Source organism: Hippocampus bargibanti, linkage group LG13 (genome assembly GCF_051943395.1).
Source record: "Hippocampus bargibanti isolate YZ-2025 linkage group LG13, ASM5194339v1, whole genome shotgun sequence".
Classification (NCBI taxonomy): domain Eukaryota; kingdom Metazoa; phylum Chordata; class Actinopteri; order Syngnathiformes; family Syngnathidae; genus Hippocampus; species Hippocampus bargibanti.
In genome coordinates, this window is record NC_142746.1 from 3484317 (window position 1) to 3500661 (window position 16345).

General features: G+C 42.4%; 1 protein-coding gene across 1 annotated transcript; it reads right to left on the minus strand.

The window, feature by feature from the left end:
* Positions 1-945: 945 nt before the first annotated feature.
* slc22a15 (solute carrier family 22 member 15) lies at positions 946-15355 on the minus strand. The gene is made up of 13 exons (XM_089012265.1): positions 15223-15355; positions 13817-13945; positions 13608-13740; positions 12301-12465; positions 10342-10471; positions 10191-10251; positions 9308-9468; positions 9031-9171; positions 7537-7622; positions 4488-4596; positions 4341-4413; positions 2169-2324; positions 946-1996 (listed from the first exon to the last, which is right to left on the minus strand). Exons 1-13 carry the CDS (start codon positions 15304-15306, stop codon positions 1970-1972), a joined length of 1455 nt encoding a protein of 484 aa, XP_088868391.1. The 5' UTR covers positions 15307-15355; the 3' UTR covers positions 946-1969.
* Between the last annotated feature and the right edge of the window lie 990 nt (positions 15356-16345).

Consider the following 16345-nt stretch of genomic DNA (forward strand, 5'->3'; position numbering starts at 1 on the left):
TGTCCATAATTTGTAAAATGACTTCGACTGAGCGCATTTTACAAAGATTCCACCGCATATAGCTATATTTTACGTTTTAAGACTCGCACTGAATATTCAGGAAGCTTTGTTTTCAAGTTGATGACGATGCCTGACGTCACGTCACGTCAGTAACGCCCCTGACTGAGAAAGCGACACACAATGCATTTTGGGTACTTTGTTTGGTCTGAAAACATCGTGTTGATCCGTGTTAATGGCGAAATTAGAAGGAAAACATAAATAACACGATGGTGAATCGTTGTGTGTTGCACCAAGACTGCCAATTGCGGTATCACCGTACAGAAGTTGACACAAATTCCCAGCGGACAAATCAGCCCATTTCCAACAGAGTTTGGGCGACATCTTGTGCATTTTCTGGGCACTACATTGGCGTCCAGACGGCTCAAATTGATACGGAAGAACTTCTTTAATTGATTGCAAACATTTATGCTTTCCTCTTCAGAACTATATGAATCATATTCATAACTGGATGAGTAGCAAGAAAGCATCTCCTCCGAATCTGAACTCTCTGAAGCCATTGTTTTGATTCTGGAGCAAGGCAAGACGTCCAGGCGTGATGTCACAAACTGGGGGCGGGACTTTCTGAAAATCCCCAATTCGCATTTTGTTGCAGTTTTAGCACACTTTAAGTTATTTTTATTGGTGTTTTGCATTTGACTAAAAATATCAGCCAGCGTGTTTTGGGTATTTTAGATGCGATAAAACGTTTTTCTGATGTGAGTTAGGAAACAAAAAAATGTTGTCCTTTAAATGCGACTAAGCCATTTTGACCATTTTTCATTAGAAATATCAATCTTGGATATCAGGTTAAATGTGGCTAACAAGTGATTGTACAGTTTCGTCACCGGCCATTGCCGATTAACATTTGCCGATTAACATTTGCCGATTGAACATATTCAGAGATGGAAGAAGGCTGCAGTTGTTTATTTTAATGTCTGATGAAATATTTATTTACATGTAAACATTTGTAAGTGAGACATTTATAAAATATTGTGCATGTTTTTGCATCTATAAACGTTCTTACGATTTTTCATACATTTTAGTGTGAGGCCATTTTGCTGGAAATGATTTGAACTTAACTACCGTGATGGCGTTTATCACGGGCGAAAAGAAAAAAAACTTCATGAAAAAAATCAGACCATTTTATACACATCTGTATTGGCTGGCAACCGGTTCAGGGTGTCCCCCGCCTACTTCCCCAAAGATGTCTGGGATAGGCTGTAGCACTATCCCAGACAGCTAGCACTTTTAGCTGGCTAGCTGTTGGCTATCTGCAACAATTAGCTATTTATTTGCTCTGCATTAGCGAACTAGCTTTATCTATTTCAGTTACTTCCGGGTTGAGTGAACTATTAGCTATCTATTCTCTAGGTATTAGCTATCTATTCGGTAGGTATTAGCTATCTATTCGCTAGGTATTAGCTATCTATTAGCTTTGTCTGTGACTGTAAAGTGTCCTTGAGAGCTTTGAAAGGCGCTTAAAATGAAATGCATTATTATTATTATCTATTTGAGTTACTTCCGGGATGAGTGAACGCTGCCGCTGCTCATCCACAGAAAAAAAAACATACTGTGACTGTAAAGTGACTAAGAGTTTTGAAAGGCGCTTATAAATGAAATGTATTATTATTATTATTATTATTATTATTATTATTATTTATTATTATTATTATTATTGTACACATGCATTAAAAATAATTATCACCACTAAAACAGGTTTCATTGCAAAACAATCCGAGAAGGCATTGCAAAAAAAATATATAGATATTAAAAATGCTCTTTTTGCAATTTTTTTGGGGGGGGGCTACCATCTTGCATCTTTCCCCACCTACTTGTCGTGCTCACTCGGAGGCAACCGGCCAACCTGAAGTCCGACGGACAGTCGGAAGCGGCGTAGTCGCCTTGAAAATGTACCCTTGCTTGTCATTTCTCACTTGTCGTCTTGGTAGAGGAGAGGCTGGGGACCAAGAGGGGGGGGTCAAATGAGCTTAAATGACTTCTTCTTCTTATTATTATTATTATTATTATTATTATTATTATAAATCCTATCCAATCTTTAACATTCGCGCTTGCATACTTTCAAGATTCAAAACATCAACATTTTGCCATTTGACGCCATTTTCAGTCACCTTGCTCTCGAGAACTCGTCTGCGGGTGGGAAGGAGTTGCTCCAGGGTGTGCGCTGGCGGCGCGTTGAGGGTCTCGGGCAGCAGGAGGACTAAAGCGCCGGCGGAGAGGCCGCTCAAACAGAAAATCCCGAACGGAACGGCTGTGGCCAAGGCGCGCTGCGTGAAGGAAGAAAATACAGTGATACATTGGCTCACGAACTTAATTGGTTCCCAGAAAGTGTGTGTAAGGCGAAAAGTGTGTATTCCAAACATTAATTACCCATAGGAAACCATTAAAACAAGAATAATCAGTTCCCAGATCCCCATAAAACATAATTTTCAACTAAGTAAGCCTTAAAGGACAAGCGACACGACATTGTTTCCTAACTGACATCAGAAAAACGTTTTATAGCAACTAAAATACCCAAAACACGCAGGCTGATATTTTTAGTCAAATGCAAAACGCCAATAAAAATGAGTTAGAGTGTCCTAAAACTACTTCAAAATGACCTCAGAAAGGTTCAGTTTCAGAAGGTCTCGCCCCCTTGTTCGTGACGTCACGCCAGGACGTCTTGCCTTGCTCAAGAATCAAAACAATGGCTTTAGATTTGGAGAAGATGCTTTCGTTACTCATCCAGTTATGAATATGATTCAAATAGTTCTGAAGAGGAAAGCATAAATGTTTGCAATCAATTAAAGAAGTCCTCCCGTATCAATTCGAGCCGCCAGGACTCCAATGTCGTGTCCCAGAAAATGCACAAGATGGCGCCCAAGCTCCGTTGGAAATGGGCTGATTTGTCTGCTGGGAATTTGTGTCAACTAGTATCAAATAGTAGTCTTGGTGCAACACACAACGATTCACCATCGCATTATTTATGTGTTTTCCTTGTAATTTCGCCATCAACACGTATCAACACGAAGTTTTCAGACCAAAGTACCCAAAATGCATTGTGTGTTGATTTCTCGGTCAGGGGGCGTTCCAGACGTGACGTCACTTCTGGCATTGTCATCAACTCGAAAACAAGACTTCCTGAATATTCAGCACGAGTCTTAAAACATAAAATATAGATACAGTAAAGTCTTGTTATATCGATATCGGATATATCGATAGTCCCGGTTATATCGATACTATTTCTATGCACGCACGGAGAAAATTACATGCAAACAGGGTCGGATATATCGATAGTCCCGGTTATATCGATATTTTTTCGGGCTCCCTTGAATATCGATATAACGAGACTTTACTGTATATGCTGTGGAATCTTTGTAAAATACGCTCAGTAGAAGTCAGTTGAAGCGATTTTACAAATTATGGACACAACTTGGCCGGAGGATGTCCTTTAAAATTACAAACAATATACCTCATTTTATGTATAATAAATGTGCTATGGTATTGTAATTAAAGAAATAAACAGTACTGTGTAATAAAGTCGTTTTATTTACCTTTGTGATGGTCGTTGATGGCTTGATGGAATGGATAGCTCTTTGTGTAAAGTGTCTCAAGGAGCTCTGGGTTGTACATTTTGGAAGTTGTGATATTGCAACAGCAACAGATGCAGAGACACACCAGAAACTTCATTAATAGCTGGTTCCCTTGCTTGTTTTTTCTCTTCAAATTGTACAGATGGTTTGTGCGGGTTATTTGTGAAGCCTGATTGATGGGCTATTTTAACCTTGCAGTCTACAGTCTGCCTTTGAACCATCAATAAAGTTGAAACGAGTCCAAATTTCACTGTTTTCTATACATTTTCTCACTATTTCACTTTTGTTTTTTTGTTTGAAGCTCTGTCATCTCGCTTTCGTGTGTGTGTGTGTTTCTGTTTCTGTAACCCCTCCCCCCATTCACTGCTGCGTGTGTCCTGCTGCGTGTATCCCCTCCCTACTCTACCACGGATCTTGACCAATCACGTGCGGCTTTAACCGAAGACAGGGGGCGGGGAATAGAGGTGAAAAAAAGTTGGCTGCCATTTCAGGAGCTTCAAGACCCGGCTCGTTCGCGAACGACACATCATTGTGGCGCTCCCTGTGTTTCCCGAAAAATAGTTCGTATGCCATGATTATATTCTTGCAAATACAACATTCGGAAGGCGGAAAGTTTGTTAGCTAAAGTGTTCGTAAGGTGAGGTATCGCTACCAAATTGGATAAAAATCAATCAAATCAATACAAATAACGAATCAAGGGAAGTCACTCACCATGGAAGGAACAAAGGGAGCGAGAATGCCTCCTACTCGGCAGGACATGGCGCAAACTCCCAAGCCGGCGTTCCTGAAAGCGGCCAGAGTGACGCGGGTGCTCCAAGCCGTTGCGGGTCCCCCCTCCCAAGACCCCTTTCAGCTCACCTGACCACGGTGGGGTACAGCTCGGATGTGTACACGTAGACGATGTTGAAGGCTGCGCTCACCGTTAGCTTTCCCAACAGCGCTAAGGACGTCTTGCCCAGCGACGTTTCTGCGTGACAGAACAACGGCGGGCTTTTGCAATGTGGTGCCATATCCTCCCCCATATACAGGTAACATCCGACTTACGACCAGCTTGATTTACGACCACGCATACTTACGACCACAACTTCCAGACCCTATTTTTTATGTTAATTCTACGCCTGACACCGGAACGTGCTAGCAGGCCGGCAACGCGTACACAATTTTGGCCAGCCCGCCAGCATCTCACTCTTGCTCAGCAATCGACTGTGTGATGGCACCAGAAGGGAGGAGTTTGCGAGTCATTTAGCCTCTGAGTCTCTATTTAACATTTTGAATGGATTTCGACTTACGACCATTTCGACTTACGACCGCGTATTCGGAACGGAACTCGGTCGTAAGTTAGATGTTACCTGTATCTATTTTTAAATCCTAATTTCTTAATGAAATGTGAAATATAAATTTCTCCACTGTGAGACTAATAAAGGCTAATCTAATCTATTAACTCATTCATTGCTAGACGGTGTGCAAAAAAGTGTCCACTCCAGTGCCAAGGTTTTTGTCATTGTCACTCAAATTGCAGAAACCCATAAAATATTGAGTTTTAGGACTACATAAACATTCAATGCAGCATAAGAAACCTTAGACCATCATTTTTCATCAGAAAAAAAGTTATTTCCTAAGTTATAGGTGTCTGGAGTTATATGAGCTTGGAATGAGCGCGGCTGTCCAAAATTTAATGCAATACATACATACCGTATTTTCACGACCATTAAGGCGCATATAAATGTCTCGGATTTTTTTGAAAATGTGCGGTGCGCCCTGTAGTGCGGACGTGGTAGAGAACATGAGAGGGGATGTGTGGCCGTGGTTTGTGTATACAAGAACAGGTATGTGCTTTATGCAGAACATTGCTGTTTTGACAACTCAGAAAATGGCAAAGAGACATGGTTATGAAGCTCAGTTTAAACTGAAGGCTTTCTAAGGAGGTCCGTCTTGGTGCTGGCGTTTGATGAAACTGTGCCATTTTTCCATTACAGTGAGACCTCAACTTACGAACTTAATTGGTTCCCAGACAGTGTGAGGCGAAAAGTGTGTATCTAAAAAAAAATTCCCATAGGAAAGCATTAAAATGGAAATAATGCGTTCCCGGGTTTCCATAAAATATACTTGTCAACTAAATAAGCCTTAAGACTACACACAACATACCTTATTCTATGTATAATAAATGTGCTATTGTATTGTAATGAAAGAAATACACTGCATTGTATCCTAAAGTCACTTTATTTACATTTGTGATGGTCATTTATGGCTTGATGGAATGGCGTTGGAGGTCGAAGGACAAAGGGAATTGCTGTTTGGAAAGAGAGGCGCATTACATGACGACTGTAATTAAAGAAATAAACTGTGCTGTAAAATAACGTTTTATTTACCTTTTTGATGGTCGTTGATGGCTTATGGAAGGAGAGTCACCTTCCATAAGGACTGTTGGTAACTTAACCTCTGGTGCTGTTCGGTCGTGTGCTTCCGCCGAAGATCACTCCGCCAGCCGTGGTGGGTGTGTATTATGAAAATAGTGCTTATTATAAGGTTTAATTTTCAGAAATTTGACGTTTGTAAGACAAAAAGTTTGTAAGTTAAGGTGTTTGTAAGTTGAGGTCTCACTGTATTCTGAAAAGCTGGCGAAAAGGCTTCGTTTCCTATTGTGCTTCGCTGCCATGCTAAAGAAAGAAACTTCCGCCGATGGTGATTTTTAAAAGAAAGACTTTGCCGAAAGAGACATTTCCAGCAGGCGTCCTTATTAAGGCAAACGAAAAAGGCTGGATGTTACGCCACAGTTTGCCAATTGATTGTGGATGCGTGGGGTAACGTGTCTGCTGGCGCGGTGGTTTGAGCTTTCGGAAAAGCCGGCATAATTTCCAAGGAGCCGCAAAGCACAGAAAGTGACTGACCGTGAGGAAAGCGAACCTGCCACGTTGGTTTAGCGCAGCTGTTCGATTCTGAGACAGAGGATGAGGACTTTGATGGGTTTGATTACTGACTGTTACCGGTAATGTGCTTGTTTTTACCATGCCGACGCCTATTGAGTGATGATTACAAAATGTTCTTACTTTGTAATTAATAAATAAAGAACTACCAAACTCAGTTTTGCTCCCGATCTGTTTTTATAAATACGCACACTTCTATGCCTGTGTGTTGTTGTGAGGCGGACGTACGTATGGCAGTAGAGGATATGTACCGGTATATAAAACTTGCGTCCTTTCATCCGGTGCGCCCAATGTGTATGTTAAATACAGAAATGGCACACATAAATGAGACTGCGCCTTTTCACACGGTGCGCCCTTTGGTCGTGAAAATACGGTATAGCGCTTTAACAGCTGAAGCTTGAACAACGCACTAACATGGAAAAAAGGCAAATGCTGCCCCCTTGTGGAAGGGGGAAAAAATCATTTCCAGGGGTCTGGCCAGTGCTTTATCAGCACCCAAGCAGGAAAAAAAAACGAACAAATTCGGGAATAGCGCTCTACGTCATATTTTCAATTCCCAAATACATTTGTGAATAGCAGTGAATGAGTCGAGTTACTTAGCTATCTATTAGCTGTCTATTAGCTAGCTAGCTTTCTATCCGAGTTACTTCCGGGTTGAGTGAAGGCCTAGCTAGCTATCTGTTAACTATCTATTAGCTAGCTTTCTATCTATTTGAGTTACTTCCGGGTTGAGTGAACCTTGGCGCATGTGGCTGCCGCTCGTCACCCACAGAATCTTGTGACTGTAAAGTGACCTTGAGAGTTTTTAATGGCGCTTAGAAGTGAAACTTATTATTATTAACCTTGTCTTTTGACTCTCTTGTGATGGAGTTGTGTCATGATTTTGACTGAATTTAAAAAATAGTAATAATAATAAACATGATCAACTTCAGTGAATCGATGAAATGCAACCAAGATGTGATGACCTCGCGAGCGCATCTCACCCGCGTCCTCCGCCATGAAGATGGTACAGAGGCAGGCCCACGCAGCCAAGCACAAGAAACACGACAAGCTCTTCCTCCGCCCAGCCCTGAAACAAACAGTCACAATCGTGTCTTTCGAAAAAACATTCAAGATTCCCCCGCCCCCCAAAAAAATAGAATAAAAGACGCTCCTGTGTGGCACGCTTTCTTCAAACTACATCAAGGATCAAATAGCTTTCTATTGGCTATATGGCTGTCTAGATGGTTAGCAATCTGGCTAGCTAACTGTTGGCTATCTATTAGCTAACTACTAGCTGGCTGGCTGGCTTTCTATCTATTTAGCTATCTATGAGTTATATAGCTATCTGGGTGGCTGGCTATCTAGGTAGCTATCTGTTGGCTATCTATTAGCTAACTACTAGCTGGCTGGCTGGCTTTCTATCTATTTAGCTATCTATGAGTTATATAGCTATCTGGGTGGCTGGCTATCTAGGTAGCTATCTGTTGGCTATCTATTAGCTATCTACTAGCTGGCTAGCTAGCTTTTTCACTATTTAGCTTTCTATTGGCTGTATGGCTGTCTAGGTGGCTAGCAATGCGGCTAGCTATTTGTTGGAAATCTATTAGCTATCTACTAGCTGGCTGGCTTTCTATCTATTAGCTATATGGCTATCTGGCTATCTAGGTAGCTACATATCTGTTGGGTATCCATTAGCTATCTACTAGCTGGCTAGCTAGCTTTCTCACTGTTTACCTTTCTATTGGCTGTATGGCTGTCTAGGTGGCTAGCAATCTAATAGCTATCTACTAACTGGCTGGCAGACTTTCTATCTATTTAGCTATCTATTAGCTAGATAGCTACCTGGGTGGCTGGCTATCTAGGTAGCTGTCTTTTGGCTATCTATTAGCTACCTACTGGTTGGCAAGCTAGCTTTCAATCTATTTGAGTTACTTCCGGGTTGAGTGAACGCTGGTGCATCGTTTTATTCGGCCAGTGAAAGCAAATCAAACTTGTAAAATTCCCTGATAGCTAGCGTACTAGCTAGCTAGCAAAAAAGCTAGCTATCTCTCTTTCTATTCAGCTACGTGGCTAATCCTTAACATCACAAGTGTCTCAGTCAAGGCCTGGGAGCCAAATGCGGCGCGCCACATCATTTTATTTGGCCCGCGAAAGCAAATCAAACCCTTGAAATTCCATGCTCATCTAGTAAGCTAGAGTGCTAGCTAACAATTGATCGAGGTAGCAAGAGAGCTAGCTAGCAAATAAACGAGCTAGCAAGAAAGCTAGCAAGAAAGCTAGCGATTGAGCTAGCTAGCAAAGGAGCTAGCTAGCTCTCTTTCTATTCACCTCACTGGCTAATCCCCAACATCACAGGTGTCCAAGTCAAGGCCTGCAGGCCAAATCTGGCCCACCCCATTATTTTATTCGACCTGCAAAAAAAAACAGTTTATCCCCCTTAATCTTAGTGATTGATGATGCTAAAATGACTAAAAGTGTGTGCGTGTGTGTCTCACCAGGGTTGGTTCATAAAGTAGACGCAGAGCGGGTAAGCGGGCAGTTCGACGAGGCCATACATGGCCACATTCAGGTAACGATTTCCGGACATGTCACCGGCGCCCAGCGTCAGGCCGTAGTACACCAGACTGCACACGTACCTGGAACCACACACACACACACACACACACACACACACACACACACACACACACACACACACACACACACACACACACATGGACCAAATACTTATCTAGTTGCTATGGCGACGTTAAGTCAAGTAGCGTTGCTCACCAGATATACATGAGCAGCAGCGTCCGAAGACGAAGATGAGGATGGGCAGCCAACTGCAAGACGCCCAACTTGCCACCGTCGCCGTCATCGTGACCGTCCGCCGGCCTCAGTTTCAGCTTGTGGGCGGGGCGACCGTTCATCAGCGCCATGAAGCGCATCACCTCCAATCGCACACACAACTCGTCACTTTACTCATTCGCTGCCCTTGCCCGAATTTGTTAAGGTTTTTTTTTTTTCTAGTTTGGGTGCCGATAAAGCGCTGGTCAGACCTCTGGCAATGTTTTTCCCCTTTCACAAGGGGGCAGCATTTGCATTTCTCCCATGTTAGCGATTTGTTACAACTTCAGCTGTTGTTAAAGCGTTATGCAAATCAATATGGATGTAATGTATTTTTTGCTGCGCACCCATTTCAAGCTCAGATAACTCCATACCCATATAATTTAGGAATTAACTCTTTTTCTGATGAAAGAAGAGCGTCTAAGAGTGAGTGAGTGAGTGAATGAATGAGTGAGTGAGTGAGTGAGTGAGTGAGTGAGTGAGTGAGTGAGTGAGTGAGTGAGTGAGTGAGTGAGTGAGTGAGTGAGTGAGTGAGGAGACAGACATCGAGATAGAGACAGACAGACAGACAGACAGACAGACAGACAGACAGACAGACAGACAGACAGACAGACAGACAGACAGACAGACAGACAGATAGATAGATAGATAGATAGATAGATAGATAGATAGATAGATAGATAGATAGATAGATAGATAGATAGATAGATAGATAGATAGATAGATAGATAGATAGATAGATAATGAAACTCAGAAACATTGGTTAAATCAAGAGTATGATTGCAACCCCCCGCCCCCTGAAGCATTTTCTCTCCTTTGCACTGACCTCCTGCGCTCGCTCCGTGCGACGGCGACAGTAGAGCCAGCGAGGAGACTCGGGTAGCATTCTGGCGAAGACATGAGATGACCACGGCCAAGAAAAAGGTCAGACGTCTGTCCACCTTGCCGTTCGCGACAGAGTGGGCGCAGGCACTCACGCAGAAAGCAGGAAGCAAAGGATCCCCCAAGTGTTTGCCGCCGCCGCCAGGGTCCTCCACGGCCGAATGGCGAAACCCAAAGCTGCGAAGAGGGCGATGCCCACCGCGAACATCATGCTGGTTAGCGTTCCTGCCGGGACGGAAATGTAAAATAAACAAATAAAAACACCAAATTATGATCAGAAATGTCATAATAATAATAATAATAATAATAATAATAATAATAATAATAATAATAATAATAAAGGTGTCCTTCAAGTCCGGTCATGGTTTGCAGTTCTCATTTATTCTGTCAACGCATGAATGTGGTTCTCCGTCAACAGGTAGAGGTACAAGTGTCGCTGGGTTAATGCTATTGCACCTCTCAACGGTTATGTGTGGTTGTTCCAGCAAGGTTGTCATGATAGACAAATGTCGTGCTGGTGACAAGAAAGTGCCTGTAATCAATAAGTCAACCGAGTGTGGTACCATCAGCGTTGTGGGATGGAAAAGTACAAGTTCAGATGACGACTGAACTGCCAACGCTGCGGCACACACCGCTCTAACACACGCTGGAAGAGCTGCAGCCACTGGATCCACTCTTTTAGAATAAAATGCAACTGGTCTCAGCGTTTGTCCATGTTTTTGTAACAAGACTGAAGTCATGTATTTGTCACAAGATAAGTTTTTCTGTGGGTGAGCAGCGGCAGCCACATGCGCCAGCGTTCATTCAACTTTTAATAACTCAAATAGATAGAAAGTTAGCTAGCTAGCAAATAGATAACTATTAGCTATCTAGTTAGCTAATAGAGAGCAACTAGCAAGCTAGCTAGTTAGCTAATAGATAGCAACACGAGCCAGCGTTCACTCAACCCGGAATAATTCAAATAGAAAGAAAGTTAGCTAGATAGCTAATAGATAACTATAGCTAGATAGCTAATAGATAGCAAATATTTAGCTAGCTAGCTAGATAGCTAATAGATAGCAACAGGAGCCAGCGTTCACTCAACTCGGAATAACTCCAATAGATAGTTACCTAGCTAATAGATAACTAATAGCTAGCTAGATAGCTAAAAGATAGCAACACAAGCCAGCGTTCACTCAACCCGGAATAACTCAAATAGATACAGTAAAGTCTCGTTATATCGATATTCAAGGGAGTCCGAAAAAATATCGATATAACCGGGACTATCGATATATCCGACCCTGTTTGCATGTAATTTTCTCCGTGCGTGCATAGAAATAGTATCGATATAACCGGGACTATCGATATATCCGATATCGATATAACGAGACTTTACTGTAGTAAGTTAGCTAGCTAATAGATAACTAATAGCTAGAGATTTAGCTAACAGATACCAAATATAGATAGATAGATAGATAGATAGATAGATAGATAGATAGATAGATAGATAGATAGATAGATAGATAGATAGATAGATAGATAGATAGATAGATAGATAGATAGATAGATAGATAGATAGATCATACATAACAATATGAGCCAGCGTTCACTCAACCCAGAATAACTCAAATAGATAGAAAGTTAGCTAGCTAGCTAATAGATATCACATATATAGCTAGCTATGTAGATAGCTAATAGATAGCAACATGAGAGAGCGTTCACTCAACCCGGAAGTAACTCAAATAGATAGAAAGTTAGCTAGTGAAGAGATAACTAATAGCTAGCTAGATAGCTAATAGATGGCAAATAGATAGCTAGCAAGCCAAATAGTTAATAGACAGCAACACGAGCCAGGTTTATTCAACCCGGAAGTAACTCAAATAGATGGAAAGTTAGCTAGCTAGCTAATACATAACTAATAGCTAGCTAGCTACCTAATAGATAGCAAATAGCTAGCTATCTAGTTAATAGATAGCAAGACGAGCCAGCAATAGATAGAAAACTAGCTAGCTAGCGAATATATAGCTTCTGAGATAGCAGATCGGGTTTGATTGACAACAAGGAAATGTGCGTACCGGTGACGGCCCAGTAGGACTTGCCCACGTACTCCTGCGTGAGGATGAAGCAGACCAGGCCGATGGCGCCGTTCATCAGGCCCACCAGGAGGCGCGAGGCGGCAAACACCTCGTAGCTCGGGGACACCGCTGTCACGTAACCCAGGAGCACCTCCAAAAATAGAGCTACGCCCCACGAGAGGCGTTACGGGGTCATTTCAAGGTATCGTGTGTTTAGGGTCATGCAATCGGGCTGGATTGCCTCATCCAAGATGGCGCCCGAGAAGGCAGCCGTTAGCAAGTGATCTCACGAGCCTTGCTTGCTTTTTGTTGTTTTTGTGTTTTCTTTGATTTCTTTTGTCACTTTGAGTTGTTGTTGTGCGTCACTGGGAACGGACACAAATTGTTTTTCACCATTTTTTTGCCACGATATTCATCAAGGAGGAGACTCTGCTGAGCTTTGCGAAAGCACGAACATGCCAGCACTGTTTTTGATTTGCGAGGAATGTTGGTGCCATTGGAGTGTCATCGCGTAACAGCTCTGGGGCCATTGTGCTTTGTTTGCGCCTATCATGGCTTGAGGAGTCCGCCATGAGAAGAAAGGATCCCCGATGCGTATGTGGCACTGTCGCGGCTTGTAATTGAAGTGGATTTTGCGTATGTTAGCGGATTTACGTGGGGCAGGAGATGGCAACATGCGGGCTTGCTACGTATCTGGACATGGGAGGAGACAGACGGCATCCATATTTTTTAACACACGGACTCACCAGATATTCGAAAATCAATTTGTGTTCCTTTAATGTGCAAGTTGGGACTGTCGCTGCTTGGAATTGAAGCGGATTTACGTGGGACAGGAGATGGGAGATTTCACCCAATGGATGGTACAGCTGCTGTTTGCTTTCAACGTTTAGCTTGTAGCAGACGTGCACATTTCACCATGACGTCGCTGATCCACTGGTGAAAAGGATGCTTTGATCCTCTCTTCTTTCATCTAGAACTGCTTCATACAGCAAAGAGGGTGCAGAAAGTGCTGAAAATTGAAGACTGTCTATGTCTTTTGTGTTGTCATATTATTTGTTATTTGTTTTTGTTCTTTTGACTTCAAAATGGCGCCGGGAAAGTGGCTGCCTTTACAGCAGCTCCTGTACTTTGTTTTTCTATTTCTTCCTTTCCTCTTACTTTCATCACTTTGCTGCTGTGAAATGTAAATTTATCCACTGGGAAACGAATAAAGACTAATCCAATGTTATATCACGTCATCACGCAGTTTGGCTTGATGCAGTCGGGATCACGTACGTCACCCAGCGCGTCCGAATATGAACCCTCACCCGTCAGGTATACAGGTCTTCTGCCGATAGCGTCGGACAGCGGCCCAAAGATGAAGCTCCCGAGCAGGAGGCCGGCGAAGAAAAGCGATCCAGCTAAACTGACCTTGTAGGCCTGCTGCTTGACCAGGAGCCACTGAGGAGGACGAGAGGAAGACCAGCGCTCACGGAAATCTGACACAGGCGCTACCGAGATGCGAATTATTTCTTACCTCGGTCACAATGGAGTCCACGTCCCCAAAAAAAGTGACCGATGACTGGGCGCCGTTGTGCTTTTCCACGTGGAATTCTGGAGACGCTCCCACCAAAACCACCAGCATGGATTGGCACGCCATATATACCTAATACACGGGCGCAGACATGCTTGACTATCCTGACATATTTACTATTTAATCATTTTGTTTTATTTTATCCAGAACCGTTTTACTCATGTGTGTTTGTTTTTTTGCTTTATTTTTAGACTTGTGTGTAATAGACCACATAAAAATCACACGCACACTCGTTGTTTTCGACCAGTCGGCGCTTGTGGAGGACGGCATCTGTAACCGTTTTGCCTTTTTGCTTCATATCATGATTTATATTTGTACAGTGTAATAAAAAACACAAAAGCACGCGCGCAAACACACACACCCACGCACGCTACGGAGGTCTTCGTTGATGTTTTCGAAATGTCGGCGTTCGTGGATTACGTCATTTGGATTTTTTTGCTTCTGTGTGTATGCGTTTTGCTTTATATCATGATTTATCTGTGTACCTTGTGTGTAATAATCCACACAAAACACGCGCGCAAACACACGCACGCACGCTACGGAGTTCCTCGTTGATGTTTTCGACCAGTCGGCGCTCGTGGATGACGTCATCTGGAATAGTTTTGCTTCGGTGTTTGCGTTTTGCTTTATACACTATCATGATTTATCTTTGTACGTTGTGCGTAATATAACACACAAAAACACACGCACGCACACACAACACAGTTCTTCGTTGTTTTCGACCAGTCGTCACTTGTGGATAACGTCATCTGGAATAGTTTTGCTTTTGTTTTGCTTTATACACTCATGATTTATCATGGTACGTTGTGTGTATGTAATAAAACACAAACACGCACACAGACACGCGCTACACAATTGATGTTTTCGACCAGTCGGCGATCTTTGAAAACGTCATTTAATTGCGACTACATTCGACCCATGAAAACGTCATCAGTCCGCGCAGAAGCACCGAAATAAACAAAACAAACATTGTAGGTTGAACAAATAATAACGAATATGTCGAACGAAAGCCGAATTCAAGAGTGATTCGGAGATTGTGTGGAATCAAAATGTGTTTTAACTTCATCCAAGGATCTCAACGGTCACAACTGATGCTTTTCATGACAGTTTGTCACGAAGTGAACTTGCTATAACGGATGACGTGTTTACCTGCAAATTAATCCCCCACACAGGTCGGGTGTTACAATACATACATACAAATATACGCGTCGCCAGACATGTCCACACATCGGTCGACGCGCGACACGTCACCACACGAAGTGCACCACTCGGACGTGTTTGCGAATTTAGGTCAGGGTACGTGTATTTTGCACGCGGGGTTAAAATGCTTGTAGGTGGTCCAGCCTCACCTGAGTCAGAGCCAGGACGGCCACGGCTCGTTTCTGGTAGGCGCCGAACTCCCCGACCACCAGAAACGCTTCCTCCACATCCATCCCGACTGCCTCCAGACGGAGGGAAGCCGCAAAGATTATCAACAAGAGCAACCAGTTACGCACTTCCGGTTTGGTTTTAAAGATTCCTCGTATTCATTTTTTTCGTCAACGTTCCATCGAAATGTATCATATACAAATTCAAATTTGGGAATTCAAAAATGTATTTTTTTTTAGTTTAATACTATACCAGACAGTATATGAATCCCAACTTCCATACTTTTACTCCATAAATGAAAAAGTGGCGTAAACTGTTTTTTTTTCTCGTTTATTTTTTAAATAATTTATTTGGGTGCTTTTTGTATTTTTTTAATGACTACGTTGTTTTCTTGTATGTCAGAAATCTACCTTGATGCATTCTGCAGGCCCTGGATCATAAAACTCAATAATAGTAATAATAATAATAATAATAATAATAATAATAATAATAATAATAATAATAATAATAATCAGAGTTTGAGTTTGGAACCCAAGGCCTCCTGGATGGAGCTGGAAGCGTCAGTTTTCGCAAACTATGATTGGCTAGTCACTAGCCAATCACAGTCTCACTAGCCGCTAGCGATAAGTGCATACTGGCCAGAGCTAGCACACTGTATCTGTAGCGAGGTGCATAAGACAATATATTGTTGTTTTGATTCAATAGCGGTTTTGTCAACTCATAATGACTTAAAGAACAACCGACACCATTTTTTTTTGTTTCCAAACTGACATCAGAAAAACTTTTTACAGCATCTAAAATACCCAAAACACGCAGGCTGATATTTTTAGTCAAATGCAAAACACCAATAAAAATGACTTAAAGTGTCCCAAAACTGCCACAAAATGAGCTCTGAACTGGGGGAGATTCAGAAAGTCCCGCCCCCTTGTTTGTGACGTCACTCCAGGATACACCTTCACAAACTGCCTTGCTCCAGAATTAAAACAATGGCTTCAGAGAGTTCAGATTGGGAGAAGATGCGTTCTTGTTACTCATCCAGTTCTGAATATGATACAAATACAGTAAAGTCTCGTTATATCGATATCGGATATATCGATAGTCCCG